The 15,250-nt window shown below is 41.9% G+C and overlaps 1 protein-coding gene across 10 annotated transcripts in view; it reads right to left on the reverse strand.

The window, feature by feature from the left end:
* The window catches only part of cbfa2t3 (CBFA2/RUNX1 partner transcriptional co-repressor 3), a 65,487-nt gene that overhangs the window by 11,005 nt on the left and 39,232 nt on the right, over nt 1-15,250 (reverse strand). For 6 of the 10 annotated variants that reach the window (XM_084715808.1, XM_084715816.1, XM_084715824.1 and 3 more), the window contains 7 exons: nt 13,652-13,893; nt 12,916-13,005; nt 11,361-11,542; nt 7,024-7,307; nt 5,047-5,132; nt 3,301-3,589; nt 1,365-1,433 (listed from right to left, as the gene is read on the reverse strand). In XM_084715808.1, coding sequence (XP_084571934.1) covers nt 1,365-1,433; nt 3,301-3,589; nt 5,047-5,132; nt 7,024-7,307; nt 11,361-11,542; nt 12,916-13,005; nt 13,652-13,893 — 1,242 coding nt within the window. The remainder of the gene's footprint in view (nt 1-1,364; nt 1,434-3,300; nt 3,590-5,046; nt 5,133-7,023; nt 7,308-11,360; nt 11,543-12,915; nt 13,006-13,651; nt 13,894-15,250) is intronic. The other 4 variants (XM_084715802.1, XM_084715794.1, XM_084715840.1 and 1 more) reach the window with 2 other exon arrangements.

The following is a 15,250-nucleotide window of genomic DNA, read 5'->3' on the forward strand; positions in this document are numbered from 1 at the left end:
TTTCCTTTTATATGCTTCAGTTTGGGAACATTATCATTGCCATTGTCATTTTCATGGGGTCTCCGATACCCAAATCTACCTGTCCTTTAAGCCAGATGAACAATTTAGTTGACTGCAATCCAGAAATGGATGACTTGTAACTTTCTACAGCTAAACTCAGACAAGAGAGATATATTATTGTTTGACCCTGATCACCTAAAAAGCAAATTACAACCATTTTATTTTTAATTCCATTGACAACAAACATAAAAATTTACAGCAAGAAATTGTAGCACCAAGGTAGCACTTTCAACTCTCAACTGAAGTTTGAATCTCATGTCAATAATCTCATTAAATCCTGCTATTAACAAACTCAGATTAGCCTTGTCTCCTCCCAAGCTAGAAAGGCTTATCCATACCTTTTGGTTTTTCATGCAGAATGTGGCTGCTTGCATTTTAACTAAAGCCAGTCGCAGGTCTCACCCCAGGTCTTGCCGCCTTCCACTGGTTGCCAGTTAAATTTTTAATTTTAATTTTAAGGTTCTTTTCTTAACTTTTAAGGCACCCTGGTCTGGCTGTGGCACCCTATTACGTTACAGAGCTTTCGACCCCTTCTACTCCATGTTGTGATCTGAGGTGCTCCAACGTGTCATTGCTGGTCGTCCCTAGGTCAAAGCTGGTGACTAAGGGTGGCCAAGTTTTTGTGGTCTGGGCCCCTTGGCTATGGAGTTCTCTGCCAGAGGCAATTAGGCTTAGCTCATTACCTGTTTTTAAAATAATTGCTTAAAACATTTTTTTTTTTATTGGAAAGCCTTTTCTGATGCATAATTTGTAGTGTCTGTAATGTTTGTCTTAGTTTCATGTATTTTATGAAGCACTTTGTAACCTTGTTTAGTTAAGTGGTAAACAAATAAAGTTATTAAATGACTGTATTTGATTCAGTTCAATAATACAGTTTGTATACTGTACACGAGGAAAACAATCACAATAAAATAGAGGTATAAAAACCTCAGTGTGTGTTTCTTAGGACAGTGGAGAACAGTTAATCTCCAACTTGTGCTGTGCTGCTGTGGCCTGCCTTGGGCCAGGTGACTGCATTTTCACTGCAGCTTTAACTGCAGTGGCCTTTCATAGTGGTGACAGATGGAGGGCATTTAGCCCTAATGACACAGAAGGCCTCCAATCCTCTGCCCTGATGAACCTACGGCTGTAAGGCCTCTGCTCTGTCTGACTCGGTGGCCAGGGTGAGGGCCCTGAAGACTGATGATGGCGATTGCATGTGTGTGTGCGTGTGTGTGTGTGTGTGTGTGTGCATGTGTGTTTTGTTAGTCTGTGTGAGGTCAATCATGAAGACAATAGAGAGAAGGGAGATGCTTAGCTCTTACCAGCTTTTCTCCAGATTTCTTCTGGCAGGTATCCTGAGGGAGGCCGATGTAAGAAGTCTCTGTGGATCTCTGAAACACACAAGCAGGCACACTCAGTCTCAATATACAACACACACACACACACACACACACACACACACACACACACACACACACACACACACACACACACACAGACAAACATACACATAGAGTTGCACCAACAAATATTTATTTAATCTAAGATTAGCTCTAATAAAAGTTGAGCAAGCCTAGGTTTAAAATCTAGATTTAAGACTAAGTAGAGCTCTGTTGCACAATTACAAACTAATCTGTTTACTAATTCTAAGTTTATTGATGTAAACCAAAATTAAATAGAGTTGAACCAACATGGAGGTGCTTACTCAGCCAAATCACAATAAAGAAATTTCTGTGCTGTTAGAATGTAGTAAGTATAAAAGAGGGGGGAAACTAAGTTTCGGTTGATCTGTATTGATCTGTGTTGATCTGTAAATGTTACATTGTTTGCTAGCTAAAGAGTTAACAACACATTACATTAAGTTAAAATGTTAAATTGTTACAGTGAAAAAGTTAACAAAACTTTCCACTGCTTCCTACTGAGGTAAAATCATAGTCTTCTCATGATGGCTTGGCAGGGAAGATCAAATATCTCCTCCTTTGAGAAAAACTTGTTGGGCATTTTAATGCAGCAATATTGCCAAACAATAAATGATTATGAACATTAAAAACAGACAACAGCCAATAAGGAAAACGAGACTGCCTTAAGTTTAAAGAGATATTTAACACACACAGACTTGTGTTGCGATAGGGGCATCACATCTCAGTGCCTAATACTAAAACCAAGTCTTACAGTTCCCATGAAGTAACAATCAATGTTGTGTGTTTAATCACGATATATTGCCCTGTATGTCACTTAAAAGGCAGTATCTGGTCCAACAATGACAAAAAATTGTTTTGTAGATATTCTTTGGCATTTGTTATGGTATTTCAGAGTTTGTCTTTTCCTGGAAAACAAATTAAACATGCTGATGACTCATCCCACACTTGAGGGCATCCAATGAAATTTTTTTCTCACTTATGACGCAGCAGAGCATGGAGGGAGAATACATCTGTTTAGTCCAGCAGACTGGAGTGTTTCAGGGGAATGGGTCCAACTGTGTAAAAGCATAACTTTATCTTTATTTAACATTATGCACTGATTTGGGTGAAACTGGATCATATTTTGTGGAGAAAATATATTCTGGTTTCCTATCTGATTCCCTCCAGCTGCTCAGCTTTAACTTTCTGTTATTTAAGTACAGAGTTTCCTGATGGACAGATGGCTTTGGCTTATTTGTTGCTAAAGCAGCTAAAGATAACTCTTAGTTGTTAGCTGCCTGCTTAAGCAATCTCTGATGACATATTGTGATCATTTTATGATTTAACATAGTAAATATCTTATGTATTTCTCCTTTAGCCCTTATACAACCCCAGATTAATGGGGCCCCTTTTGGCCTCATTAATCTGGTTAAGACCCTAAGAATATAGATAAAACAAGCCCACACACACACTCTTGTTCTGCACAAACACATCCATGAGTCTCCCTTTTCAATTCTATATGTACTGGGACCATTCAAACTTTCTGTGTGGCAACATCAGTGAATAAGCTTTTCAACCATTTCTGGGAAGGAATGGGAGTGAATACAAATCTTAATTATGAGTGAGCATGCTGGCTGCATAAAGGTGCAATCAGCTGGTTAAAGTTTCAGGATGTTGCAACCAGATTTATATTGCCTCACAGCATGAGAGGCAATGATTTATAAATGTGCAGAAAAATACGATAATCTAACTGACTTTTTGTGTCTAAATTGATGTATTAAGGCATTTCAAATAAGCCCTACCTTGCTGTGAATGTGTTACTTTGCCAAGCATACCCTGTCTGCGTGTGTTTGTCTACCTGTCTGTCTGCCTGTCTGCCTTTCAGCAGCCGAGGGAGTTCCTATGGGCAGTGACTCGCTGCTGCTAGCTGTGTTGGAGGAGGAGTTGTGGTGAGGAGTAGGAGGAGGTAGAGGAGGAGGAGGAGGAAGGCAGTGCTGGCCGTTGCTCCCACCTTTTTTCATCTCCTCCACGTCGCTGTAGCGCCGGATCCAGTGATTCATCTCCTCCCGGTCGGCCTCCTGGCAGCGGCGCAGCACTGTCAGAGAGCGGCGCGTCTTCTCCACCATGTCCATGATGCAGTTCAAGAGCTGCAGTGGGACAGGAGTGAGGACGAGTTAAGACATTTATTTATAAACATTTACTTATAGGGACAGTTCGGATTATTTGAAGTGGGTTGGAAAGAGTGATATTTGTATTATTATTATTTATATAACATCCATTTCCCATCAGAAAAGCTCACTTAAGTAGTGAAAATAGTCTAAATATAGTATACACTTGAATTGGGCATTTGGCTAAAATATGTTTTGTTGCTGACCCTGTCCACAGCAGTACATTGCTTAGCTTCTAACACCATGACTCCTACTGCTTCTCTAAACTGGGGGCCTGTTGACTGCCATCAACTGTAGGTAATACACTGACTGAACAGGAAGAGAAATTAGACATTACTTCATGTAGCTGAAGGTAGGTAACTTCTCATGCCTAGAAAAATCTAATATTTTCCAGAATTTCTGAAATAAACCTTGATAAATCGGTAAAAAAAAGCCAACAACAACAACAACAAAAAACTCCACAGATCATAGAATCAAAGCCCACTTTCGGAGCCACTGGAGCTGTAAATCTACACACTATTTTAATCTGTCCCAAAACACATACCACCTAGCAGATGTGTATGTGTGCCTGCATGTGACTGGGTTTGTTTCTGTGTCTGACTATCTGTTCATGTGTTGTGTGTGCTCGTCAGTGAATTTCAATGTCTAAGAGCATTACAACAATGATAATGTAACAGCTGGGCTGCTGATGAAAAAGTTGAGCCAATTCCTTCCACCCTTCTGCTCCGTTCTCTGCCAACTCAACAGATTTCCTCTCCTTTCTCTCCTTCCCCCCACACCGTTGTAAACAGTGTCACTTTTTTCCACAGTGTGCCCTGTGTTTCCAGACCCAGCCCGCTCCGCTAAATGGGTTTAACATGTCTGACATTCAATCCATATCATTATTCCCATTCATCTTTCCCTCTGTGTGTGTCTCTGCCTCCTTTCCTCTGTCTCTCCGCTCCCTCCCCTCCCCTCTGAGTTAGCTATATTTATTTCAGTGAAGTGTTTCTAATTTGGCATGGGTCCAGGCCTGGCCGGTTCTCTCCATGACTGCAGCTCTTGTCTCAGCTGCTCTCCCCAGCTGGAGCTGCTCTCTGCTGGGTCCTGAGCTCCATCTGGGGCCCTGTTTCTGTGTGTGTGCATGCGTGTGTGTGTGTGTCTAATGTACATGATTTTATCTTCATGGAGGTAGGTGCCAGGAATCCAGATAGGTGGCTGTCTGTTGTTAATTCACCACACTGACACAGACCTCTGTAGGTCAGCTGTCCGTCAACTGCCAGCTCAGCTGGGATGCTGAGGCAGTTCTGTCTGTCAATAGTTACCATGATCCGCATACCATCTTTAGCACTAAAACTAACTTTAAGCACCTGCTGACCTCTTAGATTTTTATTCACTGCTTTTTGGTGTTATTTTAGATTATGGACATTAAACATGGCTACCATGCTGGTACGTACATTATCAAGGTGCTTCCATTCCTCTGCCCACTCTCGATCTGTAAGACGGTGGTCAATCACCTCCTCTTGGCGGGCTCCATGCACTGCTAAAAGACAAACAGATGGGTCTCTGTCAGATTCAGCACATATCCATATTACAGCAAATACTATAACAGTCCCGGCTGGATTCTTATTCTCCTAGTGAAGGGCTCGCTGCATGGGTGAAACTGTAAAAAATCAAAAATGCAAGTCTCCTTCAAAGGCAATTCAAAGCAGATTGCAGGCTTGTACAAAAGGTTTGTACAAAATCTGAATTAAAGGATTTAATTTTTTTTTACAAACCTTACAGTGTGCCTTGGATTGTTTTTGAAGGAGAATTGTGTTTTTGATTTTTTACTGAGACTGTTTCACCCATGCGATGAGCCCTTCTCTGGATGGATATCTAACTATCTTTGAACAAAAACTGGATGTTTGATGACGGGAAACTGGTCAACAGTCCAACCCTAAGCCCAGTCCTGACTGTGAGTGATTTAGTGACACATAATCAATCAATCAAATCACACCTCTCAGGTCATAGTGCTTTTCTGCCTTTACGTACATATGAATAACGTCCATATTTGTCCAGATGTTTTTAGTTACTGTGTTCCTGTTCTCTTGAACAAACTGCCTGACAAGATGAGATCTTTCAAAATGTTTCCATTATCTTACATTTACTTTGAGTTACTGTGCATGTGCCTGTGTATGTTTTTTTCACCAATGTGAACCTAGTGCTAGTTCCTGGCTGATACTAGTCTCAGTTCAACTTGTGAACCTTCTAAGAATCGGTGTGCTTTTCCACAAGCGAGACAGCCGCCATATAGCCACATCATTACGTCATTGCATACATCTCCACTTACCCAGAAATGCTAGTGCCATCTTCAAGCATAACAAAATCAATGGCGGACTATTTTTTCTCTTTACAATTGTTGCTCCTTTCTTTGTGAGCCAACATTGGCATCCAAAAACAACTGGTCCAAGTTTATTTTGAGCCTCTGTTGGGGGCTACTGTGCAGAAAATTTTTGATTGATTTCATGCCCACACTAAAGCTCTGGTTTTCCTTCCTCCTCTTTGGATTTGACAGTCTAGATGCTACACTAGCTCTGAATTTTTAAAAATCATGGTCACAACATTTTAGTTGCCCTTGTTGGTCATGATAATACCACCCCGAGCCCTTGATGTAAGCAGTTCTTGATTCTTGACCAGTAAAAAACAGTAAAGTGTTTGTGCCACTCTCAAAACAGTTTTCCTAGCCAAGTACCAGTTCTTTGGCTGCCGAAATGCAAACAACTGTTTAGAGATTTGGTACCGGATCTGAACCGGTCTCAAACTGTCTTGGTGGACAGATTGTTCATTAATTTCTTGTTGGGGGCCAAATTGAATTTTGCTCTTCTTTTCTATTATTGTTGTATTGTTGTTTTATTTTCTGGTGTTTTATGTAAAGCTCACTGAGTTTACTTGTAAGAACATGTGCTGTATGAATAATATTACCTGTCCTTGTAATTAATTGAGTGGGAACACTAGACTTTTCAAACAATGTGTGGCCAAAACCTCTTCATGCTCAGGCTTTAACACCATGAAGCATCAAATCTACAATTCAACCTTGTATTCAAAGTTATTAAAGTTAAATTTAACAAAGAAAATAACTGGTGGCAGACACTTGTGTGTCCATGCTGCAGTCTCACGTGTAATCAGTTTGGCAAAGAATTCAACTCTTTCCTTTTGGGAAAGCAGAAGGAAGGCATATATGGTTGCCATAGTTGCAGCACATGGGCATGTATGGCTGTGGTCTTTATATAGACGCACTGCCACAAGGATTATCACACTTGACAGACAACTGGCCTTTGTTCTCTATATGCACCCCACTTTCATATGCACAAGCCCACAGTCTTGACTATATATCTGAGGATTGCAGACCCATAGATTCATCTGACCCTATGTGTGCTGTGCAGCTGTCCTACCTGTCTGTCGGTGCCTGTCTCGGGCGTCGCGGTGTTCATTATGTCTGTAAGCGTCTCTGTATTGGTGTGCAAGGGCCATATCTTCTAAGCGATAGTGCTGGGGTCCCATTTGGGGGTTGGGCGGGTGGGATAGACCATTGGGAGGGTGAGTGGGGAGGCCATTGGGAGGTGGGTGAGCAGGAAGACCGGTGCTGGGGCTGAAGCGTTGGCTGGGGCTGATGGTGCGGGGCCTCTTAGCCAGGTGCTCTGGGTGCAAGCCATCTCTCTCTGAGCTGTCTTTGGTCCTGTTGAGGAGTACAGCGGAGTGGGTTAAAACATGACTGAATGAAACAGAAAGTATACAGTATGAAAAAGTAGACCCAAAAACATGAAACCTCCTATAAAGAGCTTCATGGGATGAAACTTGAACTGCTTTGACACAGACTCGAAGGCCTGCGGCGTTCTTCCAGCAGTGGGAAGTGTGGGATGTGTGGTATACAACAAAACAGATCCTTGTTGTACAATTCACTGTTTATCTGCCAATATGCAGTTGTCATGCTCAGCCAGACTACATCTCATAAGCTCTGTTTCCACCATCACATTTACCATTATTCCACAAATGTCCGCCCAAAAATCAATTCAGCAGCTTCCCAGAAAAGCTGGACCAATCAGAAATGGTTTTGATGCCAATGTGACTGCCCTTATTCATAAAAAATCTGCAACTTCACGGCTCATTTCTCACCTCAGTTTTAGCCAGAAACCAATTTTTGACACCATGTTGATGTCTGAAGGAAGAGAATTAACTTTGTACTGCCCACTTCATCTTTCTCCAGCTAGCCCATCTATGGCCTCGCCAAACCACAATGAGTAATGTGAAAGCTGTGGGATGGCTCTGCCAGACTAAATATGCAATGCCAGTGTATTACTTCATAGCTCAAGAAAAAACATGTCCAAACAAGGACCAGAATGTCCTTAAAAATCTGATAAACTGGCTGCAAAGACATGGTAAACAAACAGACAGATATAAGCCATTGAATGTCACAGATGCTATTTGCAACCAGGGTGGTTTAGCCAATGGGACTATTTGCACCCAGTGTAGCGCAAGGGTGCAAAGACATGGCAAACAAATAGACAGATAAAAGCCATTGGATGTCACAGATACTATTTGCATCCAGCGTGATTTAGCCAATGTGAGTATTTATGACGTGATGTTGCTAGAGTTGCTAAAAGTGGCTAATTACACCTGCATGGCAGAGACAAACCATGATCTTTTCCTAAATCTAGTTTTAGTAGTTTTATTGCCTAAACATAACCAAGTAGTTTAATTACAGAAACACAACCAAACTGTGACTAAAACTGTAAATGATGAGCCAACTATATCTAAAAGTTAACACCAATGTCTACTTACACATGGGACCCCCAGTCTCCTGCAAGGAAATCCTGTGTTTAACCCACTGACCCACCAAAACTTCTTAGCTATAGAGAATTCATGGCTCTTCATGCCTAAACTAAGGCTGTTGGGTGTGAATAGCGTAATAGCTGCTGTGTGCCTATTCTCACCGAAGCTGCAAATAGACACACCTTGATTGATTTCATGATGTTAGTCTATTAAAACAAAACTAAGATATCAACTTAGATAGCAGCAGTGAAAGAGCTGAAATAATTCCTTTACTGGGACTCTGGATGCAAACTGTAACTTGTGTGCCACAGCCGACAGATAATCTGTCAAATGGGAAATCACAGTTTACTGTAAATTGTCATAAACAATTCATTTTCAAAGAATACAGCATCTACAGTACCATTGTGGATTGTGGATATACCTGTTTGAGGAGGCTCTAGAAAGAAACCCAAACTTGTTTTTTTAGCGTTCAACAACTCCCATGTGGTGTATATATACACACACACGCGCATGTATGCCTTCTGAGAGCTGCTTGTTGTTCAGTTACAGTATGGCATTGGCTCTCCAAAGCTTTTGCACAGCTGTACGCCATATGTATCAAACAAAGCCAACTGTACACCCTGCGTCTCAAGCTCTTAATCTGAATATCCCTCAGCCTACTCTTAGATTGCAAGTATTTCTCCCCTCTCCCTCCCACCCTGCTCTCGGGCTTAAGGGGCAATATGGGCTGAATGCTGTGTGTTTGGCAGATGTTTAGTGACACTCTTGTGCGTCTGTGTACTTTCAGCGAGTGTGTGTGTGTGTGTGCGCGCGTATGTGCTTGTGTTTTCAAGCCATCTGGACAGTTTAAATGGGGAGTGTTGATATTAATCTGTTTAGCTGGATGGCAATAGCCAGACATTCAGATGGAAATCACTCTTTATCATCCTGGGGATCAAAGGCGAATAAATGTAACACCGCACCATGAAGATGATGTGTGTTTATGTTTATGTATATGTGTGTGTGTGTGTTCATACTTATCCATGTGTATATTTGTGCATGTCGCCTATACTCGTACACATCCCTTGCTCTAGTATCTGACAAATCAGAGGAACAGCTGGCACGACGTAGGCCTCAACCCCCCCGTCCCCTCCTCCCCCTCCTCGGCTGAGCCCCGCCTGCTGTGCATAAGCCACAGGTCGGGAGGCGGAGGTGTGCAGATTACAGAGGAATCGCACATTCAGCTCCAGCCCCTCGGTCCCACCACACCATCACCACTACCACCCACCTCCCCACCACACCCCACTCTGGATGTGCTCAGTGTTACGGTCAGCACATCACCATCTGGACACATCTGTGACATATGGACAGCTGCTGGGAGCCTGCAGGTCAGGCAGTCGGAGAGAGTGAAAGGGAGAGAAAAAGCAAGTGAAAGAGGTGAAGCAGTGACCAGAAAAGAAGGACAGTAAGAGAAGAAGACAGAAAGAGGAAGAAAAGGAAATGCCTGTTAATTCTCTCTTGTGTCATCTTCTTAACGGGGTGAATAAAGCAGAGTGCTCAGGAGAAATGTGGGACAAACCACAGCTCGCACTGTTGGTCTTTGGGTTATTCTGAGGACATCTACTGTACTTCACTCCCTCTTCTCTTCTGTTTTTCTCTCTCTTTCTCTTCCTACACTGCATTTATCTCACCCCTCCCTCCCAGACAGCTGGCAGAGCCGGCCTGGCATCGCGGCTGTCCAGACTTCCGCCTCCCGCACAGAGGATTTATAGACTCCCCTTGTCGCTTGGCATTCTGAAATATCCTGAAATAATTCATATATATAACACTGGCTGTGTTCTGTGAGAGTCTGCCAATGTATGTGTGCCTCTGAAGTCTGCGTGTAATAAGTGTTTTCTTGTGTTTAATGGACAGGCTTGGGGAGTAACAGATTGTATGTAACAGGCTTATATTATTAGGATATTTAAAAAAAAACCTGTATTCCATAACAGTTTCAGAAAAAAGGATAACAGTTTTAAGATATTTTAAGAACAATATACTACCATGCACACACATTACTACACTCCACAAGTCTCACAACACCAGTCTGGTCTTGAGTGAAACCAGCTAATTTTACAGCTGCCTCTAGTGAAAAAAAATGCTTTCACTGGGTGAAATTCCATCATTGTTGTGTCTTTAAATCAGAAAAGATGAGCAACATGGCAGTGCAGTGCAAATTCTGCCTTCAGCTGTGAAAATACTGTCATCATGTAAGGTCTCGATACCTAATTAAAAGGAACATTTACTAGTCCAACCACTAACATTAGCTATACAGAACAACCGCTAATCTTAGCTACTCCGAACTGTTAATGTTTTTTTTAAGTTCATATTTTAGACATGTAGCCTTTATTTGATTGGACAGCTTATAGACAGACAAGAAATGGGGGAGAGAGAGCGGGGAAGACACGCAACAGAAGGCCACAGGCTGGAAGCGAACGCACAGCCCCTGCTGAGGACTCAGCTTCTGTGCATGGGCTACACACTCTGCCAACTGAGCTACTGAGGTTCCCCAGAAAAAACATTAACGTTAGCCACACGGAACAATGTTTAATGCTGGCTACTACTATGAAAAATATTCAGGGACAGAAGGTGGTGATGCTGGTGACTGGAATGGTGTGTGGGTAAAAAAGCAAACTGGCAGTTTACTTGTTGAGTAAACTGTAAAGTTTCAGTGTGAAGTTTAGCATACTTAACAAAAATGTGCATAATTGCTGTTATTAATATTAAAATAGGAAGGAATAGCTGGACAGACAATTAATAAGCCTAACAACAAACATGAAACATCATCTTAAAGCTAAACAATTTCTCCATATATGGTGCTGAGGTAATGCAAAAGTGATGGAAAGTATTCAGGTTGCATTGCTTTGATATTTTCACACTTGGATTAGGTCACTGAACCACATTTTTTAACATCCCAACCCTAATGGAGAACTGCTGCTACCTGTCAGGGGTCCTTCTCTTGCCATGTTCATTCATCTCCAGCATGATCTCGGAGGAGTCGAGGGGCGAGCTGGCATTGGCGTCCAGAAGAAGCTGCTCGTGTTGGGCCAGATACTGAGCAGGAGTCTGCTTGGCCAACCTGGCACAGTGGAGCAGCTCTCTCTGCAGCAGGGGCAGGTTTGCCTTCAGAGGTTAAAAACAAGGAAGACAGACATCTCTGGATTAGGAGAGAAATAAGTTGTTGTACAAGGGATATGGATTTATTGACCTGATGTAAATGCAGAGAAGAGTGTTAAGTGGACAAGAGGTGAGCTAAAAACTCATGGTGTAACAGCAGATAGATGGGGTGAGAGTGAAATAATGCCAGATTAGGGCGAGAAAAGAAAGAAAGTGATAGATGAAGAGACAGGATGAGATAAGACAGGTCCCTTGACACCTTCCTCTGCCATGTGTCTCCCTCTCTCCAGGGTGTGCTGATGTGGATACTGTGTGTGTGTGTGTGTGTGTGTGTGTGTGTGTGTGTGTGCGTGTGTCTGTGCTGTCAAATAGCTCTCTCAGACCTGTCTGGTTGATATAACGCAGCCATTGCTGCAATGTCCCAGATGTGGAGGATCATCGCACGCCAGGAGGTCTGACACACTCACACACACCACTTTTAACAAATATTCGCAAGCGCATCCCACCGTTTTCTACATTATCCTTTTTCCATAGACCCTGCCGGCTTGACTTGACTCAGTTTGACTCAGCACGTCAGCCCAGAATGGCAGGAATTTGCGTCTCCATTACAGGACTACCCCCTTGTAGGTGTGTCTTTTAGCTTGATGACAAGCTTGGCTCGAGTCAAGCGGCTGTGAAATGGCAAATTTCACCTCCAATTAATTCTTCACAATTTAAGTACTCTGATGTTTTATTATTTAGCATCAAAAACAGGAAAAGTTGAGTTATCATTGGCAGTAACTTAACAGAGCTCCTATTTGGCTAAAAGTGTGCATGAAACAGTAAAATAAAACAGATATCTGATCGTACAAACTGAAATGCAAGAGAAACTTCAACCAACAGAGATTCAGTCAGAAGCTACATTAGTAGGGAGAGCTGAACACATGCTTTTAAAAAGGCCTTTCTCTCTGTTCACTCTTGTTTGAGGGGGAGAAACGGGGTTGGCCACGGTTGGTGAGATGTCACTGCAACCTGCTTGGAGGTCAGCTGGGTGCGCTTTGGCCCCACTCTTGACATGGCTCTTCTTGGGCATGACTCGGCAGAGCTCATCACGTTGAAAGTGCTAATGGACATGCAAATCAGTGCAGCATGGTTTGACTCAGCATACCCAAAAGTGCTGATGGAAAACCCCCATAAAAGTACCATATCCACCTATAAGTTTCCCTTCCCACCTCTCTGTGAACCCTTTCTATTTGGCTGCAGAAAATGTTATAATATCTGCACACACATTTGCACACAGTCCTGAATACTGGCCATATGGACAGCAGCAGAAAGCTTTGAGCTTGTCAGCTGAAGACATCAGGCATGATTTACTTCACATTAAATCTGTGAGTATTTACCTTCAGGAAGGGAATGACGAACGGCCTCAGAGGGAAGTTGGTGGCCTCGTGAAGTTTGGAGTGAAACTCTTCGATGGTGAGAGTGGAGTTCTGTCCAAGAGAGGGGACACAAGAGTCGCTAAGAAACAAACTTTTATAACACTCTCTTGCTGAGCCGCCAAACTCCACAAAGATTATATTCTTTATCTCGCTTGCACAAGGTCCATATCTTAAGCGAACAAGATAATATATTTTGTGCCCACAAGTTGTTATCTTTTGTGCACAGATAAAAAATATAAGCTTTCGGGACTATATGTAAAATACTCTGCAAGACATTAATCAATTGTATGCTATCATCAAATAATAAGTACACTCAAAAGAAAATATAAACGCAACACTTTTGTTTTGCTCCTATTTTTTATGAGCTGAAGTAAAAAATACAGGACTTTTTTGTGCAAACAAAAGGTTTGTTTTTCTCAAAATCTGTTAAAAATTGCTCTTCTCCTTTGGCAAGATAATCAATTTACCTGACATGTGTGGCATATGGAGATGCTAATCAGCTATGATCATTATTGCATGGATGTATCTTGGACTGGTCATTCTAAAATGTGCAGTTTTATCTTCAAACAATACATTTATTAGGCCCTGAACTATAGCAATTTCACATAAGGCTACAGATACCATTTGATTCAAAGTTAGAGGGAACGGAAACTGCAGAATGAATGAAAAACTCCACATGAACAGAAAGAGAACTCACCACCAGCCCCAGCACAAGGCTGCGCACCCTCTCTCCAATCTCAGGCGATATGTCGTTGCCAAACTGCTGCAACGTGGTCAGGAAGCGCTTCAGCTTGCACAATTGCCGGGCCCCACAAGCTGGTGGGAGCTGCTGGTTGGAAAGCGAGGCCGTCGAGGACATGGCCGGCCCATTACTGAAGCCGTTAGGAGTGGATGGAGCACCGTTCAGCGATGTAGGAGAGTGGCTGCTCCCATTCAGCACTGCAGATAAACAGACAGAAGGAAGAGACAAAGTGAATTGGGTCAGTAGTTTTGGAGGGGCCCGGGGGGCATCTGGCAGATCTGGGGGCGAGATGAGGGCAGAAGTGCTTACATCTGGCTGATAGAGGAGAGTGTGGTTAAGATTAAACAAAAAAAACCCAAACATTAGTCTCAGTATATGATGCACAGTGACTTCTGTGGTGCAATTTTCTGGCAGTTTGAATGCTGTGAGCATGTGTGTACGTGTGTGTGTGTGTGTTTGCAGTAACTTCAGCTGTCTCACAAGTGGTACCATTTGAACCCCCCCCCTCCCTGAATCAGTCTATTCCACCCAGCTCCTCCTCACCCTCTCTCCCGTTCACTCAGTAGGACACAACTATAAGAGGAACTTGTTAAAGAGGTGCCAAAAATAGTCCTGAGGCCTGTGTTACTTTTATTCCAATAGCAGGTGTGTAGCTAAATCTGGCGCTACACATGTCCACCAGCTGAAAGTAGATTTGCAGCTTTAAGGTTCAGAATAGACACAGCAGTCATACGCATATATAATCACTCGCATATTCTCCGTAATGCAGGCACAAACAAACTTGCAAATACGCAGGAGCTCACACAAACACCACTGACCTTTCCCCCGTTTTCATATTTTCAAGACACAGAATGCAGTCAGTCTAAGATGTGATTCATGCGTCAAAATATTAAGTTATTTGAAAAATTGCTCAACTTTTTCTATCTCCTGTCTCCTGTCAGTGTGTCATATAAATATTTATGTGCATTATATCGGCTTGAATAATTGACGTAACCTAGTTTTCTTTCAGATTAAGATTTACTTACAATTTTTTGTTGCCTCTGAACGAATTTGTTTTATTTAATAGCTATTATCAAATAACAACAAAGAATAAAGTTAATTGTCATATTTAATCTAGGGCTGCAACCGCTATTATATTTCAGAAAATAGTGAAAAATGTCCCAACTTAATCTTTTCTAAATGTGTTTACAGGACTCTGCAGTGAGCCATTATTGTACTATATAATATATACTGTACATTACACAATACATCAAATGACAACTTTTCTGTTTAGTTCTTCTTGTTAAAATAATCTGTACCTATTGCTTTTATATTCACTTTTGTTTTATTATCTTTTGTTGTTTTAACCATTCATCTGCTTTCTTTTGCCTTTTGCTTTAATTTGTTTTTATTTTACTTTATTTATACGCTCACTTTGAATTGCCTTGTGTCTGAGTGGTGGTATATAAATAAACTTGCCTTACTTAGTGTTGTACATGGTCCCTAATAAATACAATAAAATACATACATTGTAGTCATACTTGAAAACAACACTATAGGAAGAGATCATTTGCA

The sequence above is a fragment of the Lutjanus erythropterus genome, chromosome 1, assembly GCF_056507025.1.
Source record: "Lutjanus erythropterus isolate fLutEry1 chromosome 1, fLutEry1.hap2, whole genome shotgun sequence".
Classification (NCBI taxonomy): Eukaryota; Metazoa; Chordata; class Actinopteri; order Lutjaniformes; family Lutjanidae; genus Lutjanus; species Lutjanus erythropterus.